We start from the raw sequence: 19162 nt of genomic DNA on the forward strand, positions 1-19162 counted from the left end.
TGGGGTCGCGGGACGGGCGTGGGGCCGGTAGGAGGCTAGCAGTGGGGGGAAGGGGCCGCCTGTAGATGGGGGATGGGCGATAACAGGCGATAACCCGCGCGCTGTCCCCGCCCCGCAGAGCCCGCCGCAGCCGCGTGCTGGACAGCGAGCTGGGGCGAGGTCTCCCCCGCGCGCGGGACCATGGCGGCCCCGCCGGGGCCCCCGAGTCCCTTCGTCCCGCAGCGGCTCGCGGGCGACGAGCTGACCGCCTCGGAGAGGTGGCGCTGGCGCTTCTGCGGCCTCCGCTACCAGGGGGCCGCGGGAGGTCTGCAGCCGCCTGCGGGAGCTGTGCCGGGGCTGGCTGGAGCCCCAGCGCTGCAGCAAGGAGCAGATGCTGGAGCTGGTGGTGCTGGAGCAGTTCCTGGCCGTCCTGCCCCGGGAGATGCAGAGCTGGGCGTGGGGCCACGATGTGGAGACCTGCGCCGAGGCTGTGGATGTGGCAGAGGCGTTTTGCCTGGGGCTGGTGCCGGACGAGGAGCCCGAAGTGAGATCTCTTTACCCTGGTCGCCAATGCTGCACCCCCCCTTGTCTCCGTGTGTCTGGGGATGATGTCCCCTCCCAGCCCCAGCTCTCCCAGTGACGCGATTGTCTCGTCCCCAGGGCACAGGCCTCTTGAAGATGTGGATGTGGAGGGACCTGGAGCACAGCTGGAAACTCTCTGCACCCAGCGGGAGCAGGCATGGTCCCATCCTGAGCACGCACCCCTAGAGGAAGCAGGATGGGGTAAAACCCCAGGGCCCCAGGAGGAGCTGCCTCCTGTCCCCAAAGACAAGTCCCCACCTCAGCAGGAGCCAGGTAACGTGCCAGGGGTCTGCAGTATGCAGGTGTTCAGTCCTTGGAATGAGGGGCTGGGGTCTCTCGCTGCAAGTCTGTGAGGTGACAGCACCTCGATCCCTGCCCCCAAGTACAACAGCAGCTCCCAGGGAGGAGATCCTTTAGCTTTGACATGTTGTTTTGAAGCCTGGGGTTGGGGAACCAGTGGGGTGTCAGGAGTGCGCATGCTCCAGAGGCAGCAGATGTCCCTCTTGGTTCCCTCCTCCTCTACACTGTGCCCCCCAATGCAGCGCCAGGGTCCCTGTTGCATCTCCCACAGGGAACGATGTCCATGGTTGCCCCTCCCAGCAAGAACAGAGTCACTGGGCCTCGTTTCCAGCTTCATGGCCTTGGAGGCCTACAAGAAGGACCCTGCTACAGATTGAAAGGAAAGCGGGCTAGAAACCGGCTGTGGAGTTGTTACGCATTTTCAAGCACTAACTTTGTACCTGCTTGGGTCTCTGAATAGCTGGGTGGTTATTTGTGTCGCATGATAATGACTTTGCATGCATGGTTTCTCTGATTTTATTGCACAGTTCACAGTGTGCCCATTTCTTTGCTCTTGTGGCTGGTTTTAGTTTGCTGACCTAAAATTATTGTGTGATTCACCAGTTAATTACGTAATACACAGGGGCCTTGGAAGACCTGTGCACCTGTGACTCTTCCATCTCTCTCCTCTCCCATACAGTGAGCCCTGAAGGCTGACTTAGGCACATGCCAGCATGGAAGACTAGCAGGGCTGTGCCTGCCAGTGGCATTAGGGCTAACCTGTGTCATCATCGGGTGTTGATGCATTGTCAGTGTTGAAGGCTCCTGCCACATGTTACATAGATTATGCAATTCACTGGTCTGTTGCACACTGTTACAAATTATGGTCTTAAAGCCACATGCAGTTCGCTCTAGGCTGGGGCAGTGATCACGCAGAGCAAGTATCCAAAGTCAGATACAGAATCTTTATTCACTCGAGCGAGGTGCCTCCACAGAGGAACCCCGCCTACTAGTTATAATACTTTTTTATACTTTGTGAGTACGTAAGTGTTAGTTTGTGATTAGCTTGTGCTCGTAAAAATACCCAATCATCTATTAACTAAATCACTATTCTATCCAATCAAGCAGCACTGTGAGCATGAACACCGAAGTATAACTCCCATGACTACATGCCCCATATATTTTGTCTCAAGATGTTTCTTTATCTAACAACAACAATCCATGCCCGACTTTCAAGGTTCCCCTGTTGACGAGACTCCCCTGTTGACTGGATTCAGCTAGTTTCATATCTTAACAGTAACCCTCCTCCTTCCCAGTCGTCTCGTAAGTGCTGCGTCCGCTTTTATGAAATGGAGGTGAAAGGACAAAGAAATGGCCTCACTTTTAGCATTACAAAGCCTTGCTTTTAGCCCTACAAGATTCATATACAACAACATTAAAAGTATACCTCACACACATGCATAGTAATTATCACACAACTCACTGCCTAATTGCACCATAAATTTAGACTGGCCCCATGCACAAAGCAATTCTCATGCCATAAAAATGGCCATCCAGCTACAAAAAGAGCCTACCAGTTATGAAGTTAGAGTTTGAAAATGTGTAACAACTTTATAGTTGGTTTCTACCCAGCTTGAATGTGAACACGTGGCATGGCCCAAAGTCTTGGCGACAGCGGTGCTGGCAAAGAGTCACTGCCAGGAGATGCCAAGACCAAACTTGTTATAAAGAATGACCACAGACAGGGCTTTAGTGCATGTGTGCCCTTGATGAGGAATTGGTACAACACCATGGAAGCTCTTCTAGATCAATTAAATGTTCCCTTCACGTCTAATTCCCCTTTTATACAGAGGTCAGAACAAATCACTTGCTACATTGGAACACTACTTTGACTATTTTGAGCCATCCTGTGCCAGCGACGCTTCTCCTGGTGCCCCCACTCCCCAGCTGGCACTTGCAGGGGGAGCACTGGTGCTCCTGCCTGCCCCCCCAGCTGTCACCTAAGCAGGGAATGCTGGCTCTCGGGGTGCACGTGCACCCCTGTGCACCTCCTAAGCATTGTCACTGCTCACATGCCAGGTTTTGCTTCTGCAAGGAGTTCAGGCACGGGCAGGTACACTGATCAGGCCTACTCTGGCCAAGGCTTTAGCAAAGCCTTTCTGTGAGCAGTGTCTATACATTGATGGAGGTTCCAGCAACTTCAACCTCTGGATGCTCTTCCTCTCCCAGCAGGTGCAGGGACCCTGAGCACAGCTGAGGAGCAGCCTGCCGAGGATGGGCCTGTAAACCTGGAGCTGCTGAGGCCATCCCCAGGAAAATCAGGGGAGAAGGTACACCTGACACCTGAGCTGGACCAAGTGAATGAGGAGCAAGGCAGGTGCCCACAGCAGAGAGACAACACAGCCATGAATGAGGTACGAGTGGCAGTGGGGTGTGAGTGTGGAGCCAGGGCAAAGCCCGGTGAGAGTTGGGGGTCATGTTGGAAGATGTGTGAGAGCCTGGATCGTAGTCTCTGCTGGTGTTGTTACAACGGCCATGCCTCTTTAAAGCACAGCACTGGAGCAGACAAACTCATGCCTCTGTCCATAGAGCTGTGTCCACACCTGACCCTTTGCTGGAGCCAGCTGTCGGCACAGGAGGAAGACTCAGGTTTGAAGAGGCTGGAGGCAAAAGATGCTGATGCTGTAATGCTTTTGACTACAGCTCCTGGAGGCATTTGAGGATGTGGCTGTGTATTTCACGCGGAAGGAGTGGGAGCTGCTGGAAGCTAAAGACAAGGAGCTTTACCAGGACCAGATGCTGAGGAATTACCAAGTGCTTGTTTCCCTGGGTAAAGCTCTGGTTCTTGTTTCCCACCCCCAGAGCTGTGTGAGATCAGAAATATCCCATTCTTCTTTCTGTTCCTTGACAGTCATATCCTCATGCATTTTGGCTGATGGTTTAAATGCACTCTCACCCCACTACTCTTGTCCACATCACATTTTCATGTCCTCCTCTGGTTTCATAGTTTCCAGTTTAGTTTCTAGGGTCAGAAGGGACCTGAGCAGATCATCTAGTCTGACCCCCTGCCATGGCAGGAAAGAGTACTGGGGTCAAACGACCCCAGCAAGGTGTTCATCCAGCCTCCTCTTAAACACCCCCAGGGTAGGAGCCTGCACCACTTCTCTTGGAAGTTGGTTCCAGACCCTAGCCGCCCTGACTGTGAAATAGCGCCTCCTGATGTCTAACCTAAACCTACCCTCTGCTAGCTTGTGACCGTTATTCCTGGTCACTCCTGGCGGTGCTCGGGGGAATAGGGACTCCCCCAGTGCCTGCTGATCTCCCCTGACTAGTTTATAACAGGCCACAAGATCCCCCCTCAGCCTTCTCTTTTGGAGGCTGAACAGGTTCAGGTCCTGTAGCCTCTCCTCGTAGGGCCTGCCCTGCTGTCCCCTGATCATGCGAGTGGCCTCCTCTGGACCCTCCCCGTGCTGTCCACATCCCTCTTGAAGTGCGGCGCCCAGAACTGGACGCAGTACTCCAGCTGCGGCCTGACCAGTGCCGCATAGAGGGGGAGGATCACCTCCTTGGACCTGCTCGAGATGCATCTGTGGATGCATGACAAGGTACGGTTGGCCTTCCTGACTGCCTCCCCACACTGCTGGCCCATGTTCATTTTGGAGTCAATGATGACTCCAAGATCCTTTTCCACCTCCGTGCTGACAAGAGGGGAGTTCCCCAACCTGTAGGTATGGTGCCGGTTGTTCCTCCCCAGGTGCATCACCTTGCGCTTGTCTGTGTTGAAATCCATCCTGTTCTCATCCGTCCACCCTTGTAACCCGTCTAGGTCTGATTGTATCCTGTTGCTTCCTTCTAGTGTGCCCACGTCCCCCCACATCTTAGTGTCATCAGCAAATTTGAACACGGTGCTTTTTACCCCCTCGTCCAAATCGCTGATGAAGATGTTGAACAGTGTGGGCCCGAGGACCAAGCCCTGCAGGACCCCACTGCCCACATCCATCCAGGCTGAGAAGGACCCATCCGCTAGGTGTTGTTTCAGACACCTTCCCTGGGGTCTTCCCCTTGGTCTTAACCTTGTTGTTTCCATACTCAGCCATTTCTTTCCACGGGTGATGACCTGGTAAGGGGGCTGCGGGTGCTCAACCAACTGGGCGACAGCAATCATCGCCTAGTGGAATTCACCATCCAGCGCAAGGTGGCAAAGGCAAGCAGTAAGGCAGTGGCCCTAGATTTTAAGAGGGTAAACGTCAACGAGCTAAGGAGGATAGTTGGAGAAGCGTTGAGATCCCAGAGGGGAAGGGAGCCAGGTGTCCAAGGTGAGTGGTCGCTCCTTAAGGAGACGATCCTCCAAGCCCAAAGGAAGGTAATCCCAACACGGATCAAAGAGAGCAGGAGAGCACACAAGCCTCCATGGCTCACCAAAAGCATCCGGGAATGTCTCCTTGCTAAAAAGGAGGCTTACACCCAATTGGAAGAAGGGGTCATCACCAGGGAGGACTATTCTGCAGTTGCTCGGGGATGTAGGGGGGTAGTTAGGAAGGCCAAGGCAGAGATGGAACTGGGACTAGCTTCCCAGATTAAAGACAATAAGAAGTCCTTTTTTAAATACATAGGAGGTAAAAAGAAGGTCCTAGGTAATGCGGGGCCCTTGCAGGACATGTTGGGAAACTTGGTCGTCACACCAGACGGCAAAGCTACCATGTTCAACGATTTCTTTGCCTCCGTCTTCCTAAGTAGGGACCAGGACAGCCACCTCCCTGCTGGGCCCCCCTCGTGCCCCGGGGGAGGCACACCTGGGCCAAGGGTTAGCGAGGATTTAGTTAGGCAGCTTCTGGAGGGGCTGGACGTTTTCTAGTCAGCCGGTCCGGATGATCTCCACCCTAGAGTTCTAAAGGAACTGGCCAAGGTCATTGCAAGTCCCCTGGCACGGCTTTACGAGCACTCGTGGTGCTCTGGAGCAGTACTGGAGGACTGGGCCAACGTGGTTCCCATCTTCAAAAAAGGGAGGAAGGAGGACCCGGGAAACTATAGGCCGGTTAGTCTTACCTCGATCCTAGGCAAGCTGTTCGGGAAAATTATTCTGGCACACATCCAGGAGGGGCCAGCAGGGGACTGCATGCTTAGGGGCAACCAGCACAGGTTCATCAGTGGCAGGTCCTGTCAGACCAACCTGGTGGCCTTTTATGATCAGATCACCAGATCATTAGGTGCAGAGGTAGCTGTGGACATAGTCTTCCTGGACTTCCGGAAGGCTTTTGACACTGTCTCTCGCCCTGTTCTCATTAAGAAACGGGGCTGTGGTGTAGACACCCACACAGTCAAATGGGTCGCCAACTGGCTGGAGAGCCAACCCAGAGGGTGGTAGTGGATGGGTCCTTCTCAACCTGGAGGGATGTGGGCAGCAGGGTCCCCCAGGGCTCGGTCCTTGGGCCCGCACTGTTCAACATCTTCATCAGCGATTTGGACAAGGGGGTAAAAAGCACCCTGTTCAAATTTGCTGATGACACTAAGATGTGGGGGGACATGGGCACACTAGAAGGAAGCAACAGGATGCAATCAGACCTAGACAGGTTACAAGGGTGGGTGGACAAGAATAGGATGGGTTTCAACACAGAGAAGTGCAAGGTGATGCACCTGGGGAGGAACAACCGGCACCATACCTATAGGTTGGGGAACTCCCCTCTTGTCAGCCCGGAGGCGGAAAAGGATCTTGGAGTCATCATTGACTCCAAGATGAACATGGGCTGGCAGTGTGGGGACGCGGTCAGGGAGGCCAACTGCACCCTGTCGTGCATCCACAGATGCATCTCGAGCGGGTCCAAGGAGGTGATCCTCCCCCTCTATGCGGCACTGGTCAGGCCGCAGCTGGAGTACTGCGTCCAGTTCTGGGCGCCGCACTTCAAGAGGGATGTGGACAACATGGAGAGGGTCCAGACGAGGCCACTCACATGATCAGGGGACAGCAGGGCAGGCCCTACGAGGAGAGGCTACGGGACCTGAACCTGTTCAGCCTCCAAAAGAGAAGGCTGAGGGGGGATCTGGTGGCCTGTTATAAACTAGTCAGGGGGGATCAGCAGGCACTGGGGGAGTCCCTGTTCCCCGAGCACCGCCAGGAGTGACTAGGAATAATGGTCACAAGCTGGCAGAGGGTAGGTTTAGGTTAGATATCAGGAGGCGCTACTTCACAGTCAGGGCGGCTAGGGTCTGGAACCAACTTCCAAGAGAAGTGGTGCAGGCTCCTACCCTGGGGGGTTTTAAGAGGAGGCTGGATGAACACCTTGCTGGGGTCGTTTGACCCCAGTACTCTTTCCTGCCATGGCAGGGGGTCGGACTAGATGATCTGCTCAGGTCCCTTCCGACCCTAGAAAGTATGAAACTATGATCCCCCCTGTGCCATCCCAGCCTGTTTATACCATCTTCAGTTCATTCATTCATTCCCCAACAACCATCCATCTTCCTCTCTTCTCTGTTGTATTTGGTCCAAACACTTAACCATCCCAACATGCAGTGCACGTTTCAGTACTCTCTAAGGGTGGAAGCATGTTGCCTGTCCCCCCCATGTGCCTTTAAAAGAAATGTTTATGGAGGCACAAAGGTGAAGCAAAAAGACCTCCATACCCTTTGAAGCACCAAAAATCCGTGGCCTGATAATGTTGGTAATAGTTTGTGCTGCTTGATTGCAGTGGACATCTGTTTGCTTGGTGGCGGGAGAACTTCTTGTGCTCTCCAGCTGCTCCAGAGACTTGAGAGCACCAGTTCTCCAAACCCTATGATTTTCCAGGCAGGGTTGGGCCCCTGGAGAACCTGCCTGGCTTTTCCCTCTTTTAGAGATGTGCCTTGGGGACTCCTGGGGCTCATCTCAGTAAACTGAGAAAACCAGGATTTGTCTGCTTATGGAGACGCACTCGTGGGAGCCGTAGAAGTAGGGAGAGCTGTGGGTTCCCTGCTGGAGGAGACAGTCTGGGGAGATGCCAGGGACACGTCTCTTTAAGCAGGGAAGGCCATTAGGGCCCTGATTATGGAGACGTATGGATTCCCTGGCTTTGGATTACAGATTCCCCAGCTCCTCCACCACACCAGATAGTTTGGAGACCTCTGTTTCTCCCCTTAATCCCCTTTCTCCTCCTCTTTAACTTACGTCGGGTGATAACCAATGGAGGCATTAGCAGCAGTTGCTGGTGCAACCCATGGCTTTTCCATGCCCTCAGCTTCTCTAGTCGCACTTGTAGATGTGATGGACCACGGGTGCTTTCAATGAGAAGCCCTTGTACGTTTCTTTCTAGCATCTTTGTCATCATGGACCACAGGTAGCTTTGCCATCCCATAACATTTTCTTGTTCTGCTAGAATCTCTCTTCATATTGGGAAGTCTCTCATGAAAATCACATGATGCTCAGTCGTCGTCTTCACATGTCTCTCCACCAAGTCTGATCGTTTTGCTACACACATTTGGGCTCATTTATTGTACTTTGCAAGACCTTTCATTGTACATGTACCTTCAAGCAGCAGGTGTGGCATAGTCTGATCCTCTGCCGCAGTTGTGGGTGGTTGAACCAGTGGCATAGCCCCACTTCTTCACTAATTCCTGGGAGTATTCAGCTCCAGTGCTCAAGCAGTTGAGACATCATAGAAACATAGAAAGTTAGGGTTGGAAGGGACCATAGGGGGTCGCATCTAGTCCAACTCCCTGCTCCAAGCAGGACCAGCCCCAGCTACATCATCCCTGCCAAAGCTTTGTCTGGCCAGGTTTTGAACATCCCCAAGGATGGAGCTTGCACCACCTTTCGGGGTAACCTAGTGTTTTATTACCCTCCTAGTGAGAAAATTCTTCCTAATATCTAACTTCAGCTTCCCTTGCTGCAACTTGAGACCACTGCTCCTTATTCTGTTATCTGCCACCACTGAGAACAGTCCAGCTCCATCATCTTTTGAACATCGCCATCATGGCCTTGTTTCATCAGCCCCTGGTGATAAGGATTTGGCTGCTGGAACATCCATTTTTCCACTGCCAGCTTTTATTTTTCAGCCTCTCATTCCACATCTGTGGGCAACAAGCTGCTGCCCAGTAGTTCTTTGCTTAAGCAAGTACTAAATAACTCTGTAGTAACAACTGCACGGTCTGGTGCACATGTAGACATGCCCACTGCATAGGCTTCAGACCAAGATTTTGATGACCTGTGGTGCAGATGATTGAAGATCTCTGGTAACATCATCCCTGTTAGTTTTTTGAGGGGATGAAGCTTTATATGTCACACAGTCATTGTTCCATTTCTTTGGGTGACAGAGGCCAGGGTCTGTTGAAGGTTTCTGCCTGCAGTGGCTTCTTTTTACTCCCCCACTAAATGTCCTTACCTTTTACTTGAATTCCCATTAAACGCTTGATCCACTGGATCCTTTCTCCAGATCCCAATCAGGCACCAGGCGGTGTAGTAACCACTCTCTGTACACTCCCCAGAACAGGGTGTGGAGCTCCCACAACCACCTAAATGTCCTCCTTTTAGTCCCCATGGACATGAATCCACTAGTTCTTTTCTCCAAGTCCCAATTGGATTCTGGATGCTGGAATAACCACCCTCTCTACACTCCCCAACACAGGATATCAAGGACCTGCACCAGAGTTAATTTGCCGCATACAGCGAGGGGAGATGGAGCTCTGGGTCGGTGATAAGGCAGCTGGAGAAAGCTCGTTGTCTGAGGACTTGTCCTCGGGTAAGTCTTGAGTATTCCTGCTCCCCTTCCACCTGCACCTCAGCTCAGAAGCTCTTAATACCCAGCGGGGCTAGAAACCTGAACACTTGAGCTGCTGCCACAAGATCCTGGCATCACACAGCTTAGCTAAATCTGTGTTGTCCAGGCAGGTGTGTGTACCCACCCTTCGAATTTCAATGATGCAGGGACAGGCAACTGATCCTTTATTTTTCCACTTATTAGAACTGTTTAGGAAGGACATCTGCCTTCAACCCTTCAGATTCTCCTCTTCAGAGGTATTTTGGCAGGGGTTTCTATCATGGAAGGCAGGGGCTGCCTGTGGGGAAGTAATAAAATGCCACAGACAAAGCCTAGGCTACTTTCTTGATTTGAGGCTCAGATCTGGCATCCCTGGGGTACTTTGAGCTTGAATTTCCACTTTCCCACAGCAACGCAAGAGTTGCTAGCCCAGCCCAAGGTGGTCATATATCTCTTACACCGTCTGGCAGGACATCATGTTTGAATTGTACCATGGCAGCTATGAGAGTTAGGAAAAAACTGTGTAGGGTTCTTAAAGGTTGGGCGGTAGAGAGGCTGGTGCTCTGCTACCCGCTGCTATTAGTCCTGTTGCTTAGTTTGAATTGGGGTTCTGCTCCTCCCCTCTGGGTGCTGCACTTAGGCAGTAGAAACCAGCAGCACACTTATAGAATGAGAAACTCCCTTCTTGAGAGCACGGAGGCGGAAAGGGATCTTGGAGTCATTATTGACTCCAAGATGAACATGGGCCGACAATGCGAGGTCTCGGTTGGCAGGGCTAACCGCACCTTGTCGTGCATCCACAGGTGCATCTCAGGTAGAGCCAGGGAGGTGATCCTCCCCCTCTATGCGACGCTGGTCAGGCCACAGCTGGAGTACTGCGTCCAGTTCTGTGCGCCCCATTTCAGGAGGGATGTGGACAACATTGAAAGGGTCCAGAGGAGGGCCACACACATGATCCGGGGGCTACAGGGCAGACCCTACATTGAAAGACTGCGGGACCTAAACCTGTTCAGCCTTCACAAGAGAAGGCTGAAGGGGGACCTGGTGACTGTCTATAAACTCACTGGGGGGGACCAGAAGGGTTTGGGGGAGATGCTGTTTCCCCTAGCGCCCCCTGGCATGACAAGTAACAATGGACACAAGTTATTAGAGAGTAGATTTAGATTAGACATCCGCAAGAACTACTTCACAGTTAGGGCAGCTAGGAGCTGGAACCAACTTCCTAGGGCAGTGGTGCTGGCTCCTACCCTGGGGATCTTTAAGAAGAGGCTTGATGACTACTTGGCTGGACTCATTTGAGTCCAGTCTTTTTCTCCCGCCCAGGTGGGGAGTCGGGCTTGAAGATCTACAAGGTCCCTCCCAACCTGACTTCTATGATTCTATGATAAAGATAGCGTTCAGTTAATACTGCCGCCTGTATGAAATGACTGCTAGGTACAGGTGGGATTCACAAGCTTTCATGATTAGAGGGATGCAGGCACCAGTAGTAAGGCATGCCTCTTGTCAAACTTGAGCCCTATGCTTTGACAGTTGTCACAACCCCTGGCCGCCATCTTGGGATCGAAAGTCCTGCCCTTAACTCCCGCCCCTTGCCTGAAAGTCCTCCTTTTGGAGTGGGCTTATGGCCTTGGAACTAGAAGTCCTGCCCTGTCGCATGGTCTGACATCAGAAACTGCATCCCCTATCTGCCGTGTTGACTGCCATGTTAGTCCCAGAACCCCCTGCTTTACTGTTGCATGGTCCATGACATCAGCAGGCCTGCCAACCTGACCCCAAATCAACCCCTTTGACCACCATGCTGGTCCCAGAACCTCCTGCTGCGCCATCACATCCATGACATCAGAAACCCCACTCCTTAGCCACCATCTCAGCCAACACACTAGTCTCAGAACTGCCTGCTGCTCTGTCACATAGTCAGTGACACCAAAAACCCTCCCCTCTGGCTGCCGTGCTGGTCCCAGATCCCCTTGCTACACCATTACATAGGCTCTGACTTCAGAAACTTCATCCCTTATCCGCCATGTTCGAGGCTGTGTCTGTGACATCAGGAGACCTACCGACCTGACCCAAAACCTGCCCCTTGGGCCACCGTGCTGGTCTCAGAACCTCTTGCTGCAGCATCATATGGTCCATGACATCAGAAGGTCTATCCCTCGACTGGGAGGCACTGCCCTTCCACAGGGCTGGCCCTCATGCTGCATGGCCCAGTGAAGCCCCCAGAAGTTCTGTCCCCCTAGACCACATGGCACAGGCATGACCGATCAGGTAGCGGGGGGTTGTGACCCCTCTAACAACTCACACCACCACTCTTGACCAAACAGTTGGGGGGGAAAGGGGGGTTGAGGCATTGGACCTCTTTAAGTGCAGTACTTAACCAGTAGGAGGGAGTGTAGGGGTGGGGCCTAGACCCAAAGCCCCAGACTACCTGTTTTCCAAAAGCTGTTGGGAAACCCTCCAAATCCAACCACGTGTTTTCTGAGACCATAATAATGCAGACATCTTGGACTACAGCAGGAAGACCCTTTCTCCTTGCTTTGCCACCGAAACTTGTCAGATGTCTGCAAAGACAGTGCTACTGTAGCAGCAGTTCTGAGGAGGGGGAGATTAAAGAGAGCAGCCCCTACCCCAAAGGCTGTCTGAGACGCATGAACCTGGGCAGGAGACCCATGCAAGCAGACAGCAAGCTGGGGAGCCGAATGCCACACACCTTCTTTGTTTGTTTGAGCATCCTACTTTATTGCATTTTTGGTCTTCATTACAGAGAGCCTAACTCATGGGAAAACCCCAGTTGCCACAAGCAATTTTACCACAGCAAGGTAAATACTTACGTAAAAAAATGAAGGGGTTATTTGTGATTGCATTCATATAAGTGCATAATGTTGTAACGCGGACTATAACTGCTTGTCCCAAAACAGAAACGCTTCTTCCAGAATAGAAAATCAGGACAAACGTATATCCTCATGGCTTTACCCTGCAACAAAAGGTATGGTTTTCTGCAGTCAGGCTTTTGAAACTGTGTGCACATGCATCCAGTGCTTGCATAGCTCAGTTACAGATTTAGATTTTACATCGGGAAGACAAATGCACGTGACCGTTACGTTTTAAAAACCCACTGAACTATTGTATAAATCGAATTGAATATTTAATATTTATTTTAATCATTGCCTTCTCATTTATTTCGTGGGTGCCTGTCAGCAGTCTCCTGGAGATTTATATCTAATTCCTGGAGACTTCAGGGCAATCCTGGAGAGTTGGCAGCTCTAGTATGTGTGTGTGGGGTGGGTGCGTCTACATATTCATTAATGAGCTTTAGGTAATGTGTATTAAATATAGTACCTTTGGGTGTCTATGCACAAGCCTGGAGGCTGCTCCAATGTGCTGTAATAACAGTGTGTTGGAGCAGACTCAATTAGTTGAGTCTGTTGGAGCCTGGTAATTCCTGCACTCCAGCCAGCCTCTGCATCATGTGTATTAGTGTCCCTGCATTTTGAAATGGCAGTGGGGTGCTTTTATATAAAGCTCGTTCAACGATATACGAGACATTCTGAGTGCTTTAATTAGAGCGGCTCCCAGAGCCTCTGTAATTAAAACAGTCCCCCACTCCCAGAGCTCATGTAAAAACACCCTCCATTGTGAAGTACTAGAAAAGTGTGCATTAACCTATTTAATGCACATTAGCTAAATAGCACAAAGTTTTTTGTGGCACTTTAATGCACATTAAAATAAGCTAATGTTCAGTGAAGTTCTTGTGTAGACTCATCCTGTGGGTGTTGGGCTGTATGGACGTGGATTTTCATTTTGCTAAGGGCTTTTTTTTTAAAGTGAGCACTATTTAATTTCTGCAAAGCCTAGTTTTTTGTTTGTCAGTGTTAGGTTGCATTTGCTAAGGACTTTTTAAAGCATGGGGGCTCTTGCATTTTGGTGGAGCCTAATTTTGCTAGGGGGTTTTTAAAGGATGCGCTGTCTGTCTCTGTGGAGCCTGGCATCTGTTAACATCTAGCTTAGGTTGTGTGGGTGCGTGTTTTAATTTACTGCGTGTAGGGCCTCTTTCAGACTTATAGCGTATGTATTGGGTTATGCTCAGGCTTGCATTTGTGGGGTATAAATTCTTGATGCTGAGATGTACATTTTATTTTCCTAAGTGATCTCACGCAACACCCCCAGAGAAGGAAGTGGGGCTTCGGACAAGCGGCTCCTAGAAACACCAGAGGGACGGGGACAGGGACGGAGGCCTCTAACAGCACTTACAGAAAACCAGAGAAATGTTCCTCTTCAAAATCAGACTGCCCAAGGATCAGAAGGCCAGAAGAACCGAGCAGAAAGACACGGTAAAAAAAAGATAAAACCTCATGGTTGCTCAGAAGAAAACATACCGCCAGACCCTGGAAGAACCACCCGTAAAAAGACAAGGCTTCACAGTACCAAAGCTGGTGTACTGGGGTTGGTGAATAAGAAACCCAGGACAAATTGCACACGCACTATAGAAAAGCCAGAGGAGGAGGAGGAGAATCTTCATCTGCTTTTGAAAGATCATGACTATTTTGAACACCAAAAGAGGATAGCTTTGGGAGGTGTGAATGTCCATCTTGCCTTGAAAGACCATGATTATTTTGAAAGCACAAAGAACGGGTCTTTGGTGGGTGTTGGCAGGCATATATATTTCAGAAATAGCGCACAAAGTGCTTTGAAAGATCATGATTATTGTCAGGGCAAAAGGGCCTCTTTTGTACAAAGAGGGGGTGGTCTGCATGGTCTACAAGGCATGCATCATAGGAAGGGAGGAGGTGATCAACCCTGGGGTACAAATGGAAGGCTTACCAGCAACTGGTTTGAAGGGCAAAAAGTAAGGGCCTGGCTAAAGATGAGAATGAGGAAGGCTAAAAACCTGCTGAGAAAACATAAGCGATCCCCTAGAGATGGTGCTGGTAGTAGGTGTGTTTTAGAAAACCGATTGGAGGGTCTCTTGAAAGCTCTCCCTTCTCTTGAGCCTGCAGATTTAGAGAACAGGGATAGAGACTGTAATTTAGAAGACTCGTTGGAGAGTCCCTTGAAAGCTTCCCCTCCTCCAGAGCCTGCGGAGTTAGAGAGCAGGGTTGGAGACTGTGATTTAAACGACCAGCTGGACAGTCCCTTGGAAGCTGATCCTCCTGGAGCCGTGGGGGTTATTTTGCCAGACATACATCTGGTGCAAGTGAGAAGGCAGGACTGGCCCATGGCTAGGTTTGGAGCCGCAAGGTATTCCGAAGAGTTCCGTTTCGTAAATCTGGAGCTTGTGCCGCTACACGTGGCATACAAAGCTATAAGCAGGGGGATAGAACATATCGTAGCTGACCTCCACCAGAAATTCATGCCTGCCGACTATGCCCAGGTACGCATTGAGGCAGATACTGCGAGGAACTGCTTATATTCTTGAACCATTCATTTAAATCAGATGACCGCGGACCTGTTTTTAGAGTGGCTCACTAACCTGTCACAAAGCCAGAGAGAGATACGCTTTGATTCAACGTTCTGGCTGGTTGCGGTTGTTGTAAGAGGAGTAGGCGGTGGTGGGCGAAGAGTTATAAATTCTATCCCCTACTCTGAACTCATCACTAGAAAAAGGAAGTATTTAATTGACCTGAATACCTTTGATACTAATCTGTGTTTTGCAGGCAGTCTTTTGGCTCTCACAACACACACAGGAGCCACAGATGCTGTACTGCTAGCGGGTGCAAACCAGTTGCACAGAAAACTGGGGTGGCCAGCTCGTGAAGTAGCATTGTTTGAAGACCTTGTACAAGTTAACATTCATATTGTAATGCATAAAAAGGAAAAGGGCTGGGGCTTATTTAAAACGTACAGCACTCCCAGGTACCCCAATACCTGCTTCCTTCTTCTGCACGATGGACATTATTATGGCATCAAGGATGCAAAAAAGTTATTTGGTCTGAGAAGTTATTGTGATCTTTGCCATGCATTGTATAGTCATAGCCACAAGTGCAGGTTCTGGTGCCGTCTCTGTCTGAGCCCGGGGTGTGCAGACAATGTGGGTGTAGCAGAAAAATGCCCTACCTGTAAACTGGTCTGTCGGTCCAAAGAATGCTTAGACAGGCACATGGCTCTGGCCTCCGAAAACAGATTGACTGTCTCTCTAAAACGTGGTGTTATGCGTGTCAGTCATATGTGGACAAAGACCATGAGTGCAACAACAGGCAATGCAAGCAGTGTTATGGGCACATCTCTGATGCAGACAAGCACCAGTGCTTTATGTGCAAGATTACAATGCCTGAAATAGGCACTGGGTACATTTTTTATGATTTTGAATGTATCCAGGAGACAGAGATGCATGTGCCCAATTACATTTTTGCAACGAAGCTAGCTCCAGAAAAACCTTGGGAAGCTGAGGCCAAAAAGGCGGAAAATACTTGGGAATTTAAGGGTAAATGGTGTCTCTCTCACTTTATTAAGGCCTTTGTCACTAAAAGGTTCCAGGGCTACACCTTCATAGCTCACAACACCAAAGGCCGTGACAGCTACTTCATAGTTAGCCAGTTATCGAAGGAAAGGAAGGGTGTGAAACTCATCACCCAGGAAGGTAAACTCGTGTGCATAGAAGTGACCAGCCTGGGTATCCGTTTCATAGATTCTTCAAACTTCTTGCCAATGAAACTTAACAAGCTTCCGCAGGCGATGGGATTTGAAGGATGTAGAGGGTATTTCCCGCGTCTTTTTAACACACCAGAAAACCAGAATTATGTGGGACCTCTCCCAAAGGCATGGTTCTATGGAGTTGAAAGTATGATGCCTGGTGAAAAGGAAGAATTTTTAGAGTGGTACCAGGAGAACCGTGATAAGACCTTTGACCTGCAAAAGGAACTGGTCTATTATAGCCAGCAAAATGTGAAAATGCTGATGGAGGCCTGCCATCTCTACAGAAATTATGAAAATGACGCAGCAGGTAGACACGATGGAGAAGACAGGTAAACTCGTGACCAATTGCTGCATAGACCCTTTCCAGTATATCACACTGGCATCTGTCTGTATGGCCACGTACAGGTTTATGTTTCTGAAACATGAGACCATAGCACTTCTTCCCCCAGACAACTATCATAGACAGAGAAAGAGGTTGTCAAGCCCATCTATGCAATGGCTAATGTACATATCGGAGAAAGAAAATATTCCAATCCAGCACGCTTTACAGGGTGGAGAATTTCAGGTAGGCCCCTATTTTTTAGACGGCTATGCCAATATTGATGGAAAACAGATGGCCTTTGAATTTAACAGCTGCTTTTTCCATGGCTGTCTCAACTGCTACTATGAAAAAGACTGGAACCCACTGATGGGGACAACCTATGGTTTTCTGAATTACCAGACACTGTACAAGACCGATTATCTCAAGAGAGCGGGGTTCACCGTCCGGACCATTTGGGAGCACGAGTGGAGGGCTCTGTTACAGTCAGACAGGAAACTTACTGATTTCATAAGCAGAACCCATCTGCCTTCTCCTCTGGTACCTAGGGATGCTCTCTTTGGGGAAAGAGCTGAAGCCGTCTGTCTCTATTACAAAACTAAACCAGGTGAACAAATACACTATTACAGTTTTACCGGCCTCTACCCCTTCATAAACAGAACAAAGGAGTACCCCGTCGGGCACCCTGAAATCATCGACAACAACTTTGGACCTCTGTCGAGCTACTTTGGAATTGCCAAGGTGAAATTGTACCCACCGCGAGGCCTCTTTTTCCCTGTGCTACCTGTCAAGGTGAATAGGAAAGTTATGTTCCCGCTGTGCCGCATCTGTGCAGAAACAAGCCAGAAAAAGTGCACGCACACTGACGAGGAGAGGGCCCTCGTGGGCACGTGGTGCACTCCAGAGTTGAACAAAGCTATTGAGAAGGGGTACAAGGTAGCTAAAATCTATGAAGTCTGGCATTTCACCAAGATGACTAATGCACTTTTCTCACAGTACATAAATCTGTACCTCCAACAGAAACAGGAAGCCTTGGGCTATCCTGCCTGGTGTACTGACCAAGAAAAACGAGACCTATATGTGGCTGATTTCTTCCAAAAAGAAGGCATATCTTTACGTCAAGAGCATATTAAACCCAATCCTGCAAAGCACCAAATTGCAGAATTGTTTCTAAATTCATTGTGGGGGCAATTTGGCCAGAGGACAGACCTCCCCAACACCACCACTGTGAGAGACCCCGGTGAACTCTTTGGCTACCTTTTTTCTCCCAGCTACGACGTTTTATCTTGTGACTTCATCAATGACAAGATGGCCTGCGTGTCTTGGAAGCATGCCAAAGAGTGTTACAAGCTCTCGGACAGCACTAACATCTTTATAGCCAGTTTTACCACCGCTTATGCACACTTGGAGCTGTACAAGCTGCTGGATAGGTTGCAAGACAGGTGCCTGTACCACGACACCGACTCCGTGATATTTGTGAGCCGCAAGGGAGACTGGAACCCTCTGCTCGGCAATCGTTTAGGCAAGCTCACGAGCAGGATCCCGGCAAATGAACACATCACAGAGTTTGTTTCTGCAGGCCCTAAAACCTATGTGTATAGGCTGTCTGGAGGAAAGGCCAGCTTGAAGGTCAAAGGCATTACCCTGGATGCGGCCAAATGTGGAAAAGTCAGCTTTGAGACCTTGAAGGATCTCGTTCTAGATTCCATAGTGACCCCCGGTGGGGACATCCCTAAAACAATCGGGATGCAGCAGTGCTCTGTCGGGAACAGAGAGGTAGGCAACACAAACCAAGGCCCTTCAAACGCAGCAAGTCGTTTATGACAAGGGTCCTCATAGGAAACTTTAAGAGCCTCCCGTGTGGTTTTTGATCTTGGATACACGGTGACCGCATACATTTCCTGTGATTCTCAACTATAGCAAAAGTCACCTTATAAAAAAAAAAAAAAAGAAATCTATATTTTGTGGTGCTATAACTGTTTGGCAGCCCAAACAGTGTGTAAAGAGCTACTTTGTCAATTCCGTTTTATCAAATTTATGAAGGGATTGCTGGACAGTCTTAATGGCAATTTTAATAAAGTAAATATGACTGTGGTGGATGATTTGTGGTGAGACCTGAGAGAGGCTCTAAGCAACATGTATATCCTCCAGATACATTTTCTGCCAGGAGGGAAAGGAGTTGCACCGTTTAACTCAAAACACACGGTTCTGTGTAAAAATCCCAGAGATAAACTAAAGGTGTCCCTGACAAGGCACAATTCTTTCTAGAAGCTTTTGGGGATGCTAATTTTTTTAGCATCCTTACTTACCATCCTTATGGGTGGTAAATTTTAACACTTCTACCCCAGAGACTTAAATTAAGTACCAGCTGACTTTGGAAAAAAAACTGGGTGGGAACAAGAGATGATGGAGCGGCAGGCTCTTTTTCACACCCAAGCCTGCAGAAGGGAAACAGGTCTAAGGTACAGAGAAATTTGGCTTGCTTAAAACTACTTATTCAGTCCTCCCCCTGGCAGAGGAAACCTGTACTCTTCTCCACCTCTGGTGATTTAGCAGCAGCCATTTCAGCACTTGCTCTGAACTTCTTAGAAGGAAATATCCCTTTGACACCCCACCACAGCTGTGCGCTGAAAGAGCAATGCAGAAT

At 49.9% G+C, this 19162-nt stretch overlaps 3 protein-coding genes across 5 annotated transcripts in view; 2 read left to right on the plus strand and 1 right to left on the minus strand.

Moving 5' to 3' along the window:
• Positions 1 to 19162, plus strand: part of LOC149861918 (uncharacterized) — a 65648-nt gene that overhangs the window by 25877 nt on the left and 20609 nt on the right. Inside the window, exons 9-12 of the mRNA XM_090053845.1 lie at positions 16031 to 16140; positions 16288 to 16525; positions 17175 to 17444; positions 17787 to 18291. Coding sequence (XP_089909971.1) covers positions 16031 to 16140; positions 16288 to 16525; positions 17175 to 17444; positions 17787 to 18291 — 1123 coding nt within the window. The remainder of the gene's footprint in view (positions 1 to 16030; positions 16141 to 16287; positions 16526 to 17174; positions 17445 to 17786; positions 18292 to 19162) is intronic.
• LOC149861920 (uncharacterized) overlaps positions 1 to 19162 on the minus strand; it is a 31734-nt gene that overhangs the window by 7315 nt on the left and 5257 nt on the right. The gene's annotated exons all lie outside the window — the stretch shown is intronic.
• Positions 34 to 18612, plus strand: LOC149861921 (uncharacterized). Of its 3 annotated transcripts, none has more exons than XM_090054626.1 (8): positions 65 to 523; positions 640 to 834; positions 3073 to 3254; positions 3544 to 3670; positions 9435 to 9548; positions 12328 to 12382; positions 12482 to 12549; positions 13709 to 18612. In XM_090054626.1, exons 1-8 carry the CDS (start codon positions 181 to 183, stop codon positions 14977 to 14979), a joined length of 2355 nt encoding a protein of 784 aa, XP_089910752.1. In that variant the 5' UTR covers positions 65 to 180; the 3' UTR covers positions 14980 to 18612. The 3 variants fall into 3 exon arrangements, with proteins under 3 accessions (XP_089910753.1, XP_089910752.1, XP_089910751.1); XM_090054625.1 differs by having other exon boundaries at positions 130 to 523; positions 3070 to 3254; XM_090054627.1 differs by lacking the exon at positions 13709 to 18612 and having other exon boundaries at positions 34 to 523; positions 3070 to 3254; positions 12482 to 13698.

Source organism: Crocodylus siamensis, chromosome 6 (assembly GCF_052110815.1).
Source record: "Crocodylus siamensis isolate JL-2025a chromosome 6, ASM5211081v1, whole genome shotgun sequence".
Lineage (NCBI taxonomy): Eukaryota > Metazoa > Chordata > Crocodylia > Crocodylidae > Crocodylus > Crocodylus siamensis.